Source organism: Convolutriloba macropyga, chromosome 4 (genome assembly GCF_964194025.1).
Source record: "Convolutriloba macropyga chromosome 4, txConMacr16.3, whole genome shotgun sequence".
Classification (NCBI taxonomy): domain Eukaryota; kingdom Metazoa; phylum Xenacoelomorpha; order Acoela; family Convolutidae; genus Convolutriloba; species Convolutriloba macropyga.
In genome coordinates, this window is record NC_134471.1 from 34,446,683 (window position 1) to 34,466,259 (window position 19,577).

Genomic DNA, 19,577 nt, shown 5'->3' on the forward strand with positions numbered 1-19,577 from the left:
TTGGACTCTAAATGTATACATATTTCAGCTTCTAAACTGAAAGCTAATAAGCGTAATATCAATTTCAGCTAGCAAACACTCTAATGAACTTTAATAACCTAATTCTCAATGACCTAATGACCAGGCTTTATCGGTTTATCCAGTCGCTTTTGATTTTGCTCTTTTGACATTGACCGTATTCACTATATTGCGTAATTCAATGCATGCAAGAAATTAAATTCATTCAGTTGAACCAGTGGGTGAAGTAATTCAAAGCCAAACGGGAAAGTCTGACTTATGCAAAACGAAAAACGTGATCAAAAGGTAAAGAGAAAAGGAGAGCGCCTAAATATTAGCCGTCTGGGAAGCTGACGGCGTCTATTACCAAGTAAATTAAAAGACATCACACAGTCCAACTCATACAAAAAGTTCAGCTATTGAATGGTAGAAGTCGCCAAAAAAACCGTTTTTGGATTTTTTGGCACTTGGTAACAAAAAAGTTGACAAATTAAAAAAAAAACAACCAAAGACAGGGGAGCCCACAAAGCAAGAAATGAGATACACCGCAGCCATCCCCTTACACAAACAAACTAGCAAAGCTTTTAGTAATTTTTCTCTCCATCAATTAGCAGAAACTATGATAGATAAAACAGGAAGAAATGTTAAAATGGAGAATACAAGGAAAACTACAAAGAAACAAAAAAAGTTTAAAAAATTTATAGATTGCGAGTCCGAAACAATGACACAAAACACGGTTCTCTAGTTAATTTTCGTTCAATAAATGACTGCGAATTGATACACAAACATCACAAACGTTGCTTACAGTGAAAACCAAGGAAAGAGCATAAGAAACACCGAGTTGTCGCCATCGAGATAGCGAACTGAATTCAAGCCGAAACTCTTGATAATTTTGAGAGGTTTATAACAACCGTGCCCTCAAGTTCCTAAACAACTATCTTTGCGATAACAATCACAACAATTTCACACAGTACACCGCACCAAATTACACTACCTTTGTCCGCCACAATTTTTTAACCACTCATGGAATGTGGTGAATGGGGGGAAAGTAGTCAAATCCGAAGCAAATTTAAACCAATTTTTCAGTTTTGCGTAATATTCATTGTATTCTATAACGTTATCTCATCGAAAAGTTATGGAACTTACGCAACTCTTATAGCAAGAAGAGGTGACTAAAAAACCGGCAACATTTCTCAACAAAACGCTCAACAAACGCTATAACCTCAAGTTAAAACCATCGTTCTGGAAGGATCGTTCAAAAATTTTTCGTTTAGTCAATGAAACATACCCTGCAGATTGCCGGAAAAAAGCCGCCGTTGACGAGCTTGATAAAAATCGGGATTGAAACAGAAAAAAGAATAGAAATTGACAAATTGTTCTATTTTTTTTCAGTCCCAAAAAGTGTTCTAATTCGGCGTACAGTTTCAGTTGGACTCTAAATGTATACATATTTCAGCTTCTAAACTGAAAGCTAATAAGCGTAATATCAATTTCAGCTAGCAAACACTCTAATGAACTTTAATAACCTAATTCTCAATGACCTAATGACCAGGCTTTATCGGTTTATCCAGTCGCTTTTGATTTTGCTCTTTTGACATTGACCGTATTCACTATATTGCGTAATTCAATGCATGCAAGAAATTAAATTCATTCAGTTGAACCAGTGGGTGAAGTAATTCAAAGCCAAACGGGAAAGTCTGACTTATGCAAAACGAAAAACGTGATCAAAAGGTAAAGAGAAAAGGAGAGCGCCTAAATATTAGCCGTCTGGGAAGCTGACGGCGTCTATTACCAAGTAAATTAAAAGACATCACACAGTCCAACTCATACAAAAAGTTCAGCTATTGAATGGTAGAAGTCGCCAAAAAAACCGTTTTTGGATTTTTTGGCACTTGGTAACAAAAAAGTTGACAAATTAAAAAAAAACAACCAAAGACAGGGGAGCCCACAAAGCAAGAAATGAGATACACCGCAGCCATCCCCTTACACAAACAAACTAGCAAAGCTTTTAGTAATTTTTCTCTCCATCAATTAGCAGAAACTATGATAGATAAAACAGGAAGAAATGTTAAAATGGAGAATACAAGGAAAACTACAAAGAAACAAAAGTTTAAAAAATTTATAGGTTGCGAGTCCGAAACAATTTGACGCAAAACACGGTTCTCTAGTTAATTTTCGTTCAATAAATGACTGCGAATTGATACACAAACATCACAAACGTTGCTTACAGTGAAAACCCAGGAAAGAGCATTATAAAAAACACCGAGTTGTCGCCATCGAGATAGCGAACTGAATTCAAGCCGAAACTCTTGATAACTTTGAGATATTTATAACAACCGTGCCCTCAATTTCCTAAACAACTATCTTTGCGATAACAATCACAACAGTTTCACACAGTACACCGCACCAAATTACACTACCTTTGTCCGCCACAATTTTTTAACCACTCTTATGGAAAGTGGTGAATGGGGGAAAGTAGTCAAATCCGAAGAAACTTTAAACCAATTTTTCAGCTTTTCGTAATAATCATTGTATTCTATCACGTTATCTCATCGAAAAGTTATGGAACTTAGGAAACTCTTATAGCAAGAAGAGGTGACTAAAAAACGGGCAACATTTCTCTACAAAAAGCTCAACAAAAGCTATAACCTCAAGTCAAATCCATCGTTCTGAAAGGATCTCTCAAAAATTTTTCGTTTAGTCATTGAAACTTACCCTGCAAATTGCCGGAAAAAAGCCGCCGTTGACAAGCTTGATAAAAATCGGGATTGAAACAGAAAAAGAAAAAAATGAGAAATTGACAAATATTGTTCTATTTTTTTCAGTGCCAAAAAGTGTTCTAATTCGGCGTACAGTTTCGGATGAATTCTAAATCTATAATTAGTTCAGCTTCTAAACTGAGAGCTAATAAGCTTAATCCAATTTCAGCTAGCAAATACCATAAAGAACTTTGATAACCTAATTCTCAATGGATTAATGACCGCACTTTATCGGTTTATTCATTGACTGAATGGATTTTAAACCATTTAGTTGAAACAGTGTGTGAGGTAAGTCAGAAGTCAAACGTGAAAGTCTTGACTTATATAAAAACGAAAAAAAATAAATGACATCACACGGTCCCACTCATACACAAAGTTCAGCTATTGAACGATAAAAGTCGCCAAAAAGTACGTTTTTTGACTTTGGCGAATGGTCAAATAGTTGTAACAAAAAAGATCACAATTTTTTTTTTAAAAATAGCCAGATGACACCGGAATCGATGCAAAGCAAGAAATGACATACACCTCAGCCATCAACTTACACAAACCATCTAGCAAAACTTAGTACTTTTCACTCCATCCATTAGCAGAAACTATGATAGATAAAACAGGAAGAAAGGTTAAATCCGAAATGACGTTGAAAACTACAAAGAAACAAAAATCGAAAAATATTTATAGGTTGCGAGTCCGAAACAATTTGGCGCAAAACACCGTTCTCGTGTTATTTTTCGTTCAGTAACTGACTATAAAATGATAGCCAAACAACACAAACGTTGCTTACAGTGAAAACCAAGGAAAGAGCATTATAAACACCCAGTTTTCGCCATCGAGAAAATAGCGAACTCTAATTCAAGCCGAAATTCCTATAACTTTGAGAGGTTCACAGGTTTATAACAACGGTGCACTCGAGTGTATCAACAACTATCTTTGCGATTACAATCACAACAGTTTGACACAGTACACCACACCAAACTGCACTAACTTTGCCCGTCACAAAACACCGTTCTCGAGTTAATTTTCGTTCTATAAATGACTGCAAATTGAAAAAAGTCTAAAAAAGCACTTGTCCAACACGCCGCAATTGTCCAACCACTCTTATGGAAATTGGTGAAGGGAGTCAAATCCAAAGCAACTTTACCCGACTGTTTCAGCTTTTCAAAATATTCATTGCATTCTATCAGGTTATTTCATCGGAAAGTTATGGAACTTACTCAACTGTTATAGCAAAAATTGCTTACACACTTAATTCAGCTTCTAAACTGAAAGCTAATAAACCTAATACCAATTTCAGCTAGCAAACACTTATGAATTTTGATAACCTAATTCTCAATGACTTAATGACCGGACTTTATCGGTTTATCCAGTCGCTTTTGATTTCGCTCTTTCGACTTTGACCGTATTCACTTTATTGCAAAATTCAATGCATGAAAGAAATTAAATTCATTCAGATTAACCAGTGGGTGAGGTAATTCAAAGTCAAACGGGAAAGTCTGACTTTGATGGAAAAACGTGATCAAAAGGTAAAGAGAAAAGGAGAGCGCCTAAATATTAGCCGTCATGGAGGCTGACGGCGTCTATTACCAAGTAAATTAAAAGACATCGCACAGTCCAACTCATACAAAAAGTTCAGCTATTGAATGGTAGAAGTCGCCAAAAAACGTTTTTGGACTTTTTGGCGCTTTGTAACAAAAAAGTTGACAAATTAAAAAAAACAACCAAAGACAGGGGAGCCCACAAAGCAAGAAATGAGATACACCGCAGCCATCAACTTACACAAACAAACTAGCAAAGCTTTTAGTAATTTTTCTCTCCATCCATTAGCAGAAACTATGATAGATAAAACAGGAAGAAAGGTTAAAATAGAAAAGACAAGGAAAACTACAAAGAAACAAAAAAAGTTAAAAAAAATTTTTAGATTGCGAGTCCGAAACAATGACACAAAACACGGTTTTCTAGTTAATTTTCGTTCAATAAATGACTGCGAATTGATATGTGTGAACATCACAAACGTTGCTTACAGTGAAAACCAAGGAAAGAGCATTATAAGAAACACCGAGTTGTCGCCATCGAGAAGATAGCGGACTGAATTCAAGCCGAAATTCTTGATAATTTTGAGAGGTTTATAACAACCCTGCCCTCAATTTCCTAAACAACTATCTTTGCGATAACAATCACAACAGTTTCACACAGTACACCGCACCAAATTACACTACCTTTGTCCGCCACAGTTTTTTAACCACTCTTATGGAAAGTGGTGAATGGGGGGAAATGGAAGAAGTTATGGAACTTAGGCAACTCTTATAGCAAGAGGAGGTGACTAAAAAACGGGCAACATTTCTCTACAAAACGCTCAACAAAAGCTATAACCTCAAGTCAAAACCATCGTTCTGGAAAAATCGTTCAAAAATTTTTTGTTTAGTCATTGAAGCATACCCTGCAGATTGCCGGAAAAAAGCCGCCGTTGACGCGCTAGATAAAAATCGGGATTGAAACAGAAAAAGAGAAAAAGAAGAGAAATTGACAAATATTGTTCTATTTTTTTCAGTGCCAAAAAGTGTTCTAATGTGGCGTACAGTTTCAGTTGGACTCTAAATCTATACTTAATTCAGCTTCTAAACTGAAAGCTAATAAGCCTAATACCAATTTCAGCTAGCAAACACTCTTATGAATTTTGATAACCTAATTCTCAATGACTCAGTGACCGGGCTTTATCGGTTTATGACCTATGACCTTGACGGTATTCACTATCTTGCGTAATTCACTGAGTGAATGGATATAAAAACCATTCAGTTGAACCAGTGAGTGAGGTAAGCCAGAAGTCAAACGTGAAAGTCGTGACTTTTGTAAAACGACAAAGTTGACGACAAAGTTAAAGCGAATCAAAAAAACAAAAACATAGCAGGACAAGTCTTGACATACAATTCAAAGAACTCTCATTGACAAAACACAAAACCAGACATAGGAAGGACCAATAGTGAATCGAGGAAACCATTTTTAAAAAAAATCAGATCAAAAAAAATTTAAAAAAAGGATCAAAATGCCGCATGTGAAGAAAAGACCAATATCGAGAAATGGAAATTTGGTTAACAAGAAACTAGGCCTAAAATGAATTAAGAATGGATTGGGAAAACCATTTAGAAAATCCGATACAAAAACTCGAAGAAACAGTAAAAACCAAAGTGAAATTGCCGCATCTGAACAAAAACACCAATAGAGAGAAAGCGAAGTTTTGTTCAAACATCGTTTTCTCACTCTACTCAAAAATTAGAGCGAAAAAATTTGACGCCGCAAAACCACTCGCTTTTTCGCTCCATTTCAAGTTTCGGCGTGACCAAAATCAATTTGACTTCAAAAATCATGAAAATGTGTGAAGAGATCTTAAAAAAACATAGCAGGACAAGTCCAGACGTGCAATTCAATGAATTTTCATTGACTAATCAGAAAACTAGACCTAGAACGGACTGTGAGTGAATTGGGAAAATCATTTCCACAAAAAAATCAGAGCAAAAAAAAACAGAATTTTAAAGTCAAAATTGACGCCGCAAAAACGCTAGCTTTTTCGCTCCACTTCCTGTTTAGGTGTGACCAAAATCAACACTCCAATTTGTTTTCAAAAATCATGAAAATGTTCCAGAAATCTTAAAGAACACAGCGCCCCAATACATTTCAAATTCTTTGAACTGTAAAATACCAAATAGCTGCTAACACTTCCTAAACTTCCGACATCAACAAAAATCTCAAAAATTCTTTGGATTGTAAAAAGACAGAGCTCCAATACCATTCAAATTCTTGAATAATAGTCGTTTGGGAGGCTGACGCGGCTACTAACAAGACATCACACAGTCTTACTCAAGCCAAAAGTTCAGCTATTGAATGGTAGACATCCGTTTTCTGACTTTTGGCGCTTGGTCAAATAAATGTAACAAAAATGATAAAAAAGAGCCAGAAGACACAGGAATCGATATAAAGCAGGAAATGACATACACCACAGCCATCACCTTGCACAAACAAACTAGCAAAACTTTTCCCTCCATCCATTAGCAGAAACTGTGATAGATAAAACAGGAAGAAAGGTTAAAGTGGAGAAGACAAGGAAAACTACAGAAACAAAAAAAGTGAAAATATTTATAGGTTGCGAGTCCGAAACAATTTGGCACCAAACGCCGTTCTCGAGTTAATTTTCGTTCAAAAAATGACTGCAAATTGATAGACAAACAACAAAAACGTTGCTTACAGTGAAGTTGAGAAGTTCACGGGTTTATAACAACGGTGCACTCCAGTTCCTCAACAACTATCTTTGCGATTACAATCAAAACAGTTTCACACAGTACACCACACCAAACGGCACTACCTTTGCCCGTCACAAAACACCGTTCTCGAGTTAATTTTCGTTCTATAAATGACTGCAAATTGAAAAAAAGTCTAAAAGCACTTTGAGCAGAATGAGCGAAGAGCGGAACTAGCCTAGAGAAGTCAAAAAGATTTCACGCAAAATGTTGAATAATCTTTGAACTAAGGTAAATCTTAAAAAATTAGATAAAAAATTGCGCTTTTTAACCTTCAAACCTCTAATTTTTCACACCACAGAAAAGCCCCAAGAACAATTAAAACAAAAACTAAGGCCAAACAATTAAAAACAAAAATTAAGTTTCTAACTTCTCAAATAAAGAAAAAAATTAGTAGATTTTGGAATTAATTTAATCAGTTTTCTGTAACAAAAACAAATCAATTTTATTTCTAAGAAATAAAAGGGGGATCATAACCAAAAAAAATCCAACGATAAAATAGAATTCGTAAACGCTAAATATTCGTCCACAAACGGCTAAAAACCAAAAAAGCTTAACATTATATATAGTCTAAAAAATTGCTTCCAATGTTCAAAGCCTGCTTCGAAGCATGACATTAGCAGTTAATATAATAAACTACTGACAGAAAAAACTGCTGACAGAAAATAAGTGTTCTGAAAATGTCGAGCGTGAACGAAAACCCTTGATATTTTAACAAAAACTTTTTACACTTACGTTTTTTGATCCCTCTGAGAAGGATGATCAAAAACCACTTTCTCTCTTCTTTTGACTTTTATTCGGCAGATTGACATGAACACTTTTCACGTGTATCATTGACTTTCACATCCTCTTTCATAGACAGTTATCAAGCTTAAGTAACATAAGCCAAAGGCTCCCAAAATGATTTAACGTAGAACTTCACTTCGGCACCAACCATATACTCACTAAAAAGAAAATCTATTTTCTCGCCTATACTAATGCTTTTGAAACAAAAAATAGAGACAAAAATGAGAAAAACAAAATCTGATCGGACAAAATAGGGGAGTCCATATGGACAAGCGTAAACACGTAGAGGAAGCATGGGCCGTTTTGTTGAGTCACATACAGACTAGTACCATATAAGGTTCTCAGCTGCTCAGCCGTTTAATGCTCTCCGGGCTTGACCCGTTCATCCCAGTTTTGAGGAAATGTAACAAAACCAAGGGGTATGATCGTTCCGGCAATAAAAAAAATTGTACAAAAAGATCGCTAATATAGTTGTTTCATTTACTTCAGCTAAAATGTTCTACAGCTAACATTTAAGTTTCTCTATTCATAAAACAAACCGATTAACATCGTAAGAATTGCTCTTGAAGAACTAATGGGAGCTCGCATCCATTGCAACCAGCTTTAGATGGTGGGGAGTTTAAAAATTCCTTAAGGGGTATTATACACCACTATAAACACTAATGATGACTATTACCACACGGTTGTTATCGCCACCGAGAAGTTATCAAACTCCGAGGCGAAGCCGAGGTGTTATGATAACTTCGAGGGCGACAACAAACGTGTGGTAACTTTTTTAATCAATACCTGTTGCGATCATTTCAAAATTAAAAACTGTTTTATTGGTTTTAAATTTTTATTTTTGGGGGACAAATAAAATTTCAAAGGTAAGTGATAATTCTTCGGATCTGTTCTTCGCTTTGTCCTCATGAGCGCCCCACACACGCACACACACACACACACACACACACACACACACACACACACACACACACACACACACACACGCAAACGCACACACACCACACAACACCATATACAACACACCACACTCAACGCACACATCACGCACACCACACACACACACACCACAAACACACCACACACTCCACATACACCACACTCACACCACACACACACACACCACACACCCAGACGACTAACACACCACCACACACATATACCACACACACACAACAGACACACACACACACCACACACGCACAACACACACACACACCACACACAAGCCAGACACACACCACACCACCTACACACCACACACTCCACACACATCACACCCAGACGACTAACACACCACCACACCACATATATATATATATACTACTATTAGGATTTAAACTAAAAAATGGCATCAGTTTCAGCGCAATTTTCAGTTGACTTTTAGTATTCAATTGCGCCGCCAATTGAGTTCAGCTACTTGCAATTGTGATTGAGAGAGAATTTTATATCACGCAAAACGTCAAGGGCGTAAAAGTCACTCGAAAAATCAACTTGTTAAGCGAAAATTTTGCATAAAAAAGACACACACGTTTACAATAATTGGTAAGGACTTCGTTCAAGAGCAATTAATTACGCAAAACCAAAAAGTCAACGGCCTCGCGGTCGGTCAAAAAGTTAAAGCGATCAAGCAGAAATTCGTTTTAGAGCAATCGAACGCCCATATCCTAGTTTAAAATGACAATTGAACAACTAACATAACCAACTAACGTTGGTTGCTCTCGAGCGATTATTGCGAGCGCAAATCTATTGCAGCCTGCTTCAATTAGGGGGTACAAGTGACTAAATTCACTACGGAGGGCGTCAAACGTCTTCATTAGAGGTTATTAAATACGTTTCTAAACACTGAAAAAATAAATTCAAAAGAATGCCACCATTTTTGGCGCGCTTTAATTGAATTCTAGAGGTGAATTGCCACGAATTGAGTTCAGCTACTTGAAATTGGGATTGGAAGAGAATTTTAGATCACGCGAAACGCAAACAGTCAAGGGCGTAACAGTCACTCGAAAAGTCAAAATTGTCAAGCGAAAATTTTGCATAAAAAAGACATACACGTTTACAAACATTGCTATGAACTTCGTTCAAGAGCAATTAATCACGCAAAACCAGAAAGTTAAGGGCCTCGCGGTCGGTCGAAAAGTCAAAGCGGTCAAACAAAACTTTTTCTAGAGCAATCAAACGCCCAGATCCTAGTTTAAAATGACAATTGAACAACTAACATAACCAACTAACGTTAGTTGCTCTCGAGCGACTAGTGCGAGCGCAAATCTATTGCAGCCTGCTTCAAATAGGGGGTACAATTGACTAAATCACTAAGGAGGGCGTCAAATGTCTTCATTAGAGGTTATTATATACCTCTCCAAACAAGAAAAAATAAATTCAAAAAAATGACACCATTTTTGGCGCTATTCAATTGAATTTTAGAAGTGAATTACCACCACTTAAGTTCAGCTGTTTGAAATGTAGAATGAGAGAAACTACGATCGATCAAAAGCCAAAAATTTAAGCGCGGAAAAGTCACTCCAAAAGTCACTGTCAAGCGAAAATTTGCATAAAAGAAGATCAGAACTTTTACAATGATGGCCTCAAAGTTCGTTCAACAAACAGCAGAATCGAAGTGATTATGACGTCAAATGGTCGTAACAAAAATCATGACGATTTAAAAAAACAGCAGGACAAGTCCTGACATACAATTCAAAGAACTGTCAATGAATTAACAAAAAAAGACCTGGAGTGGGCAATGATTGGATTAGGGATACCATTTAGAAATAGATCCAAAAAATCGAAAAAAAGTAAAAATCCAAATCAAAATGCCGCATGTTAACAAAATACACTAGCAAGAGAGCGAATTGTTGTTCAAACACCATTTTCTCACATGTACTTTGAAACTAGAGCAAAAATTCACGCCGCAAAACCTCTGGCTTTTTTGCTCCACTTCCCGTTTAGGCGGCCAAAAGCATCACTCGAATTTGACTTCAAAAATCAAATGTGTGAACAGATCTTAAAAAACATAGCTGGAAGAAATCCGGAAAGGACACAGAGTAGAACACAGACAACCCTAACTAACCTCAAATACCTCCTACTTCATCACATTAAAGATTTTGAAACTATAAAAAAAAAATTACACGAGGAAACAAAATGACGAAAACAAAACGCATCTGATAAATTTTACATCAAGTTGCGGCACCAAAAGTACAGGTATGACTTGGTAATAGACAAATACAGGTAGTCTGCACTAACATAATATCAATGAAGACAATCTAACAGGCTCATGGAGAAAAAACCAAGGAAAGGGCAAAAATTAGAACAAAACTCTCTAAAACGGTAAAATGCAACCTCCCAAATAATATTTGAAGAATTTTTTAATAAATTTCCTGCTGGATCAGTCATCCGACCAATACTTTGTAGAAAAATATTAAACAACACATAGAATTCATCTCAAACAAAAATGAATCAATAAAAACGACAGCGAAAATCATAAAATTAGAAGAAATCGGAGAAAAAAACTTAGGAAGACAACTGGCAAAAATTTGCTCAGATTTATTCGATTTTCTTTAACAAACTCAAAGTTAAATTAATCAAATTGATAGACAATCAAAAGATTTTAACTGATGTTAAACACAAAACTGATGTGTTGACCCCAAAAGCTATTAAAAATTGAATAAAAAAGATGGTGAAAACAACTTAAAATCGTGAATAAAAACTAGAAGATAGCTGGCAGATTTACCAGAAGATAGCCGCAATAGCTTCGATCTGCAGTCTCAAAAAACGCTAAAGACGAGCCCAAAATATTCGTCTTTTCGATGAAGGCTGGTATGTTATATTTTACTTAAAAATCTATATAAGTTTTTGCTGCCTCTATTAGCTGCTCTCTAATAAGCATCATTTACAGTGACACACACTCAATTAACCTTATCTCTTTGAATTAAAGTAAATAAAAGTCAATTTCAAAGTGAGGAAGTCATTTTTGAGAGAGAGGTAAGTCAAGTGTGACCAAAAATTTAAACACTAAGAGCGAAGAATGACGTCACACACGAAATTCAGTTGAAATTTCATGAGCGAATGAACAAAAAGCAGATTTGTTGTTGTGACGTCATATGGTCGTAACAAAATTCGCGACGACGAAATAAAAAAACATAGCAGGACAAGTCCTGACGTAAAATTCAAAGAATTTTCATTGAATAAGCAAAGAAACTAGACATAGAACGAAATATGATTGATTTGGGAAAACCATTTCAAAAAAATCAGATCCAAAAAATCGAAAAAAAAATTAAAAATCAAAGCGAAAATGCCGCATGTGAACAAAAAAACCACTAGCGAGAAATGAAAATTTGGTTCAAACAAAAAAATATGCCAAACATAGCCGGCAGATTGCCGGAAAATAGCCGCGATAGACGCTTGTGGCGTTACATGAATTGAAACAATTATAGAAATAAAATAGACAGATCGACCACCAGTCCTTTAATAGACCACTAGACTTTTTGGGTTAGCTTCGGACTGTCATTTTTGTGAGACACATAAGCTCTATAAGGAGAAAGCCCTAATAGGGCTTTTCAAAATTAGGATCTTTTCCGTTTGTGCCCCCTCAGCTTAGTGGGCGCATCTTATTTGCACCCCCAAGATGCACGTGCAATATTTGTCGTGCAAACGGAAAAGATCCCGAAATTAATATTCGAAATCAAAAACTCAAGACTCTAATATTCAAGAATTAGGGCATATATTTGGCACTACTTAGATTCACACTATTGACCCTTAATAAGTAAAACTTCATAAAATTATATATTCATAAAGTTGTTATAATTTATGTTGTTATTATATGTTCATAAAATTATAATTCATAAAGTTTCATAAGTGAGCTCAGAAATCATTTTTTTGAGTGAGGTAAGTCATTGAAAATGTCAATTCCAAGAAGTCACGGTAAGACTAAACAAAAATCTGTTAGACGAAGTAAAAAAAATTAGGAGCGCTATAATAGCCGCCCAGAATTGAGGACGCGGCCATTAATAACGAACTATGAATGAATTGGGAAAAGCATTTGGAAAAAAAATCCGATCCAAAAATCGAGAAAAAAATAAAATCAAAGTGAAATTGCCGCATGTGAACAAAAAACCACTAACGAGAAAGCGAATTTTTGTTCAAAAAGGTTTTCTCACTCTACTTTAAAATTAGAGCGAAAAAATTTCACACCGCAAAACCACTCGCTTTTTCGCTCCATTTCCTGTTTCGGCGTGACCAAAATCACTACTCCAATTTGACTTCAAAAATCATGAAAATGTGTGAACAGATCTTAAAAAAAGACAGCGCCCCAATACAATTCAAATTCTTTGAATTGTAAAAAACCAAAAGAAGGCCAATAATAGCCCCAGCTATCGCTGTGCGGCTATTAATAACTGACACCAAAAGTGTAAAATTAGCTTCAGATGGTCAAAAAACTTCCAAATGCACTATTACCAGTTTAAATAATTGAGCGAAAAAGTTTGAGTTAAAGCCATAAAATAAAAACTGCTTTGCAAGTGATTCTTCTCAGCTCTTCAGCAATTTGACCTAAACACTTTTTCACGCATTTCACTTCCTGTTTCAAATAGACTCCAACAAAATTACCGATCAAGAATAAAAAAGACGCTCCACCAATACTCCTCTTCGAGTCGTAAAAAGACAGCGCCCCAAAACAATTCAAATTCTTTGAATTATAATAAAATCAAGAGAATGCCAATAACAGCCCCAGCTATCACTTTGCGGCCATTAATCATAAAATTTCCTTTTGGTTACTAATACCAATACCAAATGAAAGAGACCAATATTTCCATTCGTATTTAATGACTATTACAAAATTCTAGTCATAGAATGCACGCTTCACAAGATATAGGTGAATATGCCCTATCGCAACTTTACTTGGATTTTTATTTTGGATATTTAAGCCATTAACGTATTCATAGAAGGAAATGTGTCGGCAATAACGCCCAGGCAAAAAACGCATTTACAGCTTACCATTACAGTCTGTGCACAGGGTGGACAAGCACCAGGGTGACACAAGAGAGTGCACCTATGTCCACAAGGAATGGGCTCCATAGCTGCTCCAAGAGGTTGCGAGACCAGATCTCTGTCACATGACTGTCCACATGAATGTGGTACAAGCCAGGGATCGAAGTCCGGATCTCTAGTCTTCCCACAGAAACAGTAGTAGTAGTCTGGGATGGAACTGATGGGATACTCCAAACGACATTTAGGGCTAAAAAGAAACAAACAACAATAAAATGGCGACTTGAAGTAAACCCATCAGACGGCTCCCTTCGACACAAAAGAATAAAACTCAAGAGGTCTAGACTTTAACAAAAACCAGACTACAAAAATCAGTAAATTTTCAATTCAGAGTTCTCAGTAACCATTATTGCTTGGTACCCTTCTTAATTGATAACCCTTATTGCTATTAATTCTCGCAAAATTTGGGGCAGGTTGTTCTATGATAAAACGACCAATCGGAAACAGCTCGAAAGCTCAACAACTACGAAACTCAGACATAGTATCGTTCACATAATCGTTCTAAGACACAGCATCATTTACAGCTCAACAATGGTGATCTCTTACCAATCCCAGTTGATGACCGGCACAGTTTCCATCTGACCATGATCACCAGCTGAGAGCGCAGGTGCAGGATGGCTTTCGAGGCGGAACTTAGTCTGCTCAATACTGTCTCTGGCCCACTTCTGAATACACTGCAGATGGTACATGCAACAGCACCGCACACAGCTCCACACTGGTTGGGACCTTCAAAGACAAAAGAGATATTATGGCACTAATAAATGCTAATGAAGGGAATATTTTGCTAATGGAGGTGGATGGGGTAATAGGCCTTTAACATATCAACTTAAAAACTACATTTATAGATAACTTGAATTTTTAATGTCTCAGCTAAGTGGAAACATGCAGAGCGGAGGGTAGCATACTGAATGGTTTCATAACTGAAAGAATCCAAGATTTTTCTTTATCAACGATTTTAATTTATCATTCAATAAAACTTTGTCCATTCAAATGACATCTATGCTTATGGTAATTAGACTATGGTGAATAAGATGACCAGTGTATACAATGGCGACATTTGACCCATGAGTATTTAATTCTTAACCTTTTGACAGACGAGATACATATGAGACAGGACACAGAACCACTTTGGCAAACTTCTAGCAGCAACTTTGAGATCTTGCCTGCATCTTCAGCTGTACCTAGAAGACAAGTTTGATGTTGAACTTCTCTCAAACGACTGACGAGAGGTTTGGCTTTAGTAGTCGTTACCGTAAGCGTATGAAGCCAATCTTCACGTTTAGGGGAGACGGTATGGTATCCAAACCATAAAAAATGCCTTTAAACCGCACATTTACGCTACACATCAGAATTCGGCGAGGTTGGAGGTGGGTTCAAAACTCAAGTTGGCAGATTAACAGAAAATAGCCGCAATAGCTTCGTGGATCTGCAGCCTCGAAAAGATTTAAGACCAAAAAAAGGAATTCTTTTTATTAATTGCTGAGATGTCATTTTGATTTAAAAATCTATTTAACTAATTGCTGCTTCTTTTAGCTGCTCTCAGATAACCCTCAATTAGCAACACATTCAATTGACCTTATTCGAAGTAAATTAAAGAAAGTGGAGAAGTCTTTTGAAAGTGGAGAAGTCATTTTTGACCAAAAACTTAATCGCACGAATGAACAAAAAACTCGCTCCGTTAAGTGTGAATACTGACGTCACACACGCAATTCAGACAAAACTGCATGAATCAATGGACACAAAGCATATTTGAAGTGATCGTCAGATCATGGTCGTAACCAAAATCTTAACGACGAATTAGAAAAACTACGAGAGCCAATAATATCCCCAGCTATCACTTTTCGGCTATTAAACAAAGAGTAAAAAATTCACTATTAATGATAACATTAACGTAAAGACCATTCCTTGCCAATCCTAGGATTCAAACAATTGTAACTATTTACAATTAGATCAAAAATATGATTGTCGGTAGCATTTGAGACAAAAATGAACAGTGAAAATACAAGGTGACTAAAGTGAAGAAAAATTCTCCATCAAAAACAGAAACGGAAAAAAGGATGCAAGCAATTGTAACTAATCACTAATATATCACAAACAAGACTTTCACAAGCATTTATCTAAGCATTCGAATAAAAGACTGAAAAAAGGCAAATAGCCGAGCGTGCAGAAAATATCTAACTCAAAATACAAAAACTTGAGAAAAGACCTTAGATCACAGCGCCCCAATAAAACTACAAATCTCTCAATATTGGAAAGGCAAAAAAAATCAGAAAGTAGCAAAAAAAGGAATCTACACACATTGGCTGACAGCATATTCCACATTCTTGAAAAGCATCTGAAGCAGTACAAACACGGCAACATTGTTTCCTTGCTAAAACGATCAATCAAATATTAAACTAATTTCTGGAAACACAATCGGATAATTTTTATAAAACCAAAAACGACTAATGATTAAAGGATACCAATTTTTGAGCAATATTGAAGCAAATCAACGTTTTCAACAAAAAAATACTTTAGAAATATTTACTTCAAAAACAGAATAATTGGAGAAAACGATATCTAATCAAAAACATTTTTTTTTCGAAAAAGCCACTACACTAAGGAAAAAAAATAGAAAATAATATTAAAGGTACACATGCATATTAAACATCTGTATATACAATACAACAATGTGTAAATAATACTAACTGTTGACAATCATGTCTCCATCTATTAAAAACTGGATAAAAATGAAAACTGCAAAAAAATATCACGAAGATACGCAACTCAATTCCTTTTTAAGCAACACAGAAACAGAAGATTGGCAAAAAAACTGACCAAAATTGAAAATAGCTGGCAAATTGCCAGAAAACAGCCGCGATAGCTTCATAGATCTGTAGTCTCAAAAAGACGGTAAAAAGACAGACCAAAAAAAGAAACTTATTCTTTTCATTAAGCGCTGAGATGTTAAATTTTGATTAAAAATCTATATAATTTATTGCTGTTTCTATTTACAGCTCTTAAATAATCTTCAATTAGAGTGACAAGCACTCATTTGACCTTATCTCTTTGAATTAAAGCAAAGAAAAGTCAATTTTAGAGTGAGGAAGTCATTTTTAAGAGTGAGGTAAGTCACGTGTGTCCAAAAATTTAATCACGCGAATGAACAAAAAAAACTCGCTCCACTAAGAGTGAAAAATGCCGTCACGCACGCAAATCAGTTGAAATTACATGAACGAATGAACAAAAAGCAGATTTGAAGTGGTTGTGACGTCATATGGGGGCGTAACAAAAATCATGACGATGAAATAAAAAAACCAAAAAAGGCCAATAATAGCCTCAGCTATAGCTTCGCGGCTATTAATAAAACAGATGAAAACAACTCACAATTGCAAAAATCTTATCAGTTATAATAAATGCACAAGACTTCTACGAAAACACCAAAGACGTCTATATTATAATCAATCTGTGTAAGGAAAACATTTAAAAAAGACTCCTGAAACAGTTAAAAAAGTTTAAAAAGAATCCAGTTAAAACATGAACAACAGACTGTCGGAAGATAGCCGCCGTTGATCCCTCTGGTCAACTTTGCAATGGATACAGTGAGGGAAAAAGAAAAATTGACGTAAACTCGCAGTAAACTCTAAGCAACGTTGGTAACTTAAAGCACTGTTTTAATGCTTAGTCTCAGTGCCCGGGCATTATTGGTTTATCATGTCTGATTTCATTTTCCGATCCTACCGTAAGGCGTAAAGTGGCTGCTTGATTTTTAGATTCCACTCAGCTGAAACAGTTATACAGGTAATTCAAAAATCAAACGCAAATGTAAACATAGCTGGCAGATTACCAGAAAATAGCCGCAATTGATTCGTAGATCGGCAGTCTAAAAAAACAGTAAAAGAGACAGACCAAAAAAATTCGTGTTTTCATTGAAGGCTGATCTGTTATATTTTGATTTAAAATCTGTATAAGTCGTTTCTGCCTCTATTAGCTCATCTCAAATAACCTTCATTTAGAGTGAGACACACCCATTTGACCTTATCTCTTTGAATTAAAGTAAATAAAAGTCAATTTCAAATTGAGGAAGTCATTTTTAAGAGTGAGGTAAGTCAAATGTGACCAAAAATTTAATCACGCGCATGGACAAATAAACTCGCTCCACTAAGAGCGAAAAATGACGTCACACATGCAATTCAGTTGAAATTGCATGAACGAATGAACAAAAAGTGGCTGTGACGTCATATGGTCGTAACAAAAATCATGACGACGAAATAAAAAAACATAGCAGGACAAGTCCTGACGTACAATTCAAAGAATTTTCATTGACTAAACAGAAAACTAGACCTAGAACGGACTATGAATGGATTTGAAAAACCATTTGGAAAAAAATCCGATCCAAAAAATCGAAAAAACAGTAAAAATCAAAGTGAAATTGCCGCATGTGAACAAAAAACCACTACCGATAAAGCGAATTTTTGTTCAAACACCTTTTTCTCACTCTACTTTAAGATTAGCGCGAGAAAATTTCACGCCGCAAAACCACTCGCTTTTTCGCTCCATTTCCTGTTTCGGCGTGACCAAAATCACTACTCCAATTTGACTTCAAAAATCATGAAAATGTGTGAACAGATCTTGAAAAAAGAAAGCGCCCCAATACAATTCAATTTCTTTGAATTGTAAAAACCAAGAGAAGGCCAATAATAGCCCCAGCTATCGCTGTGCGGCTATTTAAAACGAAAAAAAGTTTAAACAACGATTTCAAAAAAAAGAGCACCTAAATAATAGCAATTGAGATGCTGATGGCGGTTTTAAACATTACCCACGAATTTCGATTTTGGCTTTAACTACCGAGCGGTTGGCTTTTCCAGTAAATAGCTGCGGCTTAGGGAGGTTAGCTTCAGCTTAACTGAGGGTGCGTGTGTGAAGCGGGGTGGGGGTGTTTTTCTGAGGGTGAGCGGAGCGGGGTATCTCAAGGGGTTCAAGCGTGTGGGTGTTGAACCTTGGAGGGGATGGACGAGAGGGAGTAGGAGGTGAATTGGTGGTGTCAATCTCGAAAAACTACCCTTCACACCATAAATTTATATCTATTCATCAGATTCAGTGAATAGCATACTTAGAGACTAGTTAGGCGTAAGGCCCTAAGCGATTTAATGTCTTCCGGGATTTAACTGTTAATCCCGTTCTTGAGAACGACAATCAAATAATCAGGAGAAAAGTTATCAGTATCAAAAAATCGCATTGAAAAGACCAGCAGGACTAATATAATTGCAACAAACTTCATTTGAGAGCAACTAAACTACTTTGAGATGCCTCACGTGAACAGAATGTTCTCTTTCCCTGGGCGAAAAATCTTTCACACCTATTGTTATCGCTCCCTAACAAATATGTTATGCATAGAAAACCACTACATCTTCTCACTATCTACGACTCGGAGCATTGAGGAAGTGTCTTTCTTAATCAATTTTATTGGAGTGAATTTTGAAGCAGGATGTAGTGGCTTGGGTGCTGAACAGAATTCAGGAATGGAGCGAAAAGAGCGTTTTTTTTCATACCGCTATTTTCGAGAGAGCGAGAAATTCAGGTTTGAATAAAAATTCTGTGAGCGAGCAAATTTTTTGTTCATGTGCGTCCAGTTCTTCCAAATTTTTTAGCAAGGTTTGATTATAATATTGTATAAACTTTAGAGTTGTTTCGATAGTGGTTTGAAGTTTTCAGGTAATTAAAATTAATT

At 36.0% G+C, this 19,577-nt stretch overlaps 1 protein-coding gene across 2 annotated transcripts in view; it reads right to left on the reverse strand.

Moving 5' to 3' along the window:
• The window catches only part of LOC142337635 (NF-X1-type zinc finger protein NFXL1-like), a 144,613-nt gene that overhangs the window by 95,188 nt on the left and 29,848 nt on the right, over positions 1-19,577 (reverse strand). For both annotated transcript variants that reach the window (XM_075387013.1, XM_075387014.1), the window contains exons 4-6: positions 14,952-15,048; positions 14,414-14,593; positions 13,817-14,057 (exon numbers count right to left, since the gene is read on the reverse strand). In XM_075387013.1, coding sequence (XP_075243128.1) covers positions 13,817-14,057; positions 14,414-14,593; positions 14,952-15,048 — 518 coding nt within the window. The remainder of the gene's footprint in view (positions 1-13,816; positions 14,058-14,413; positions 14,594-14,951; positions 15,049-19,577) is intronic.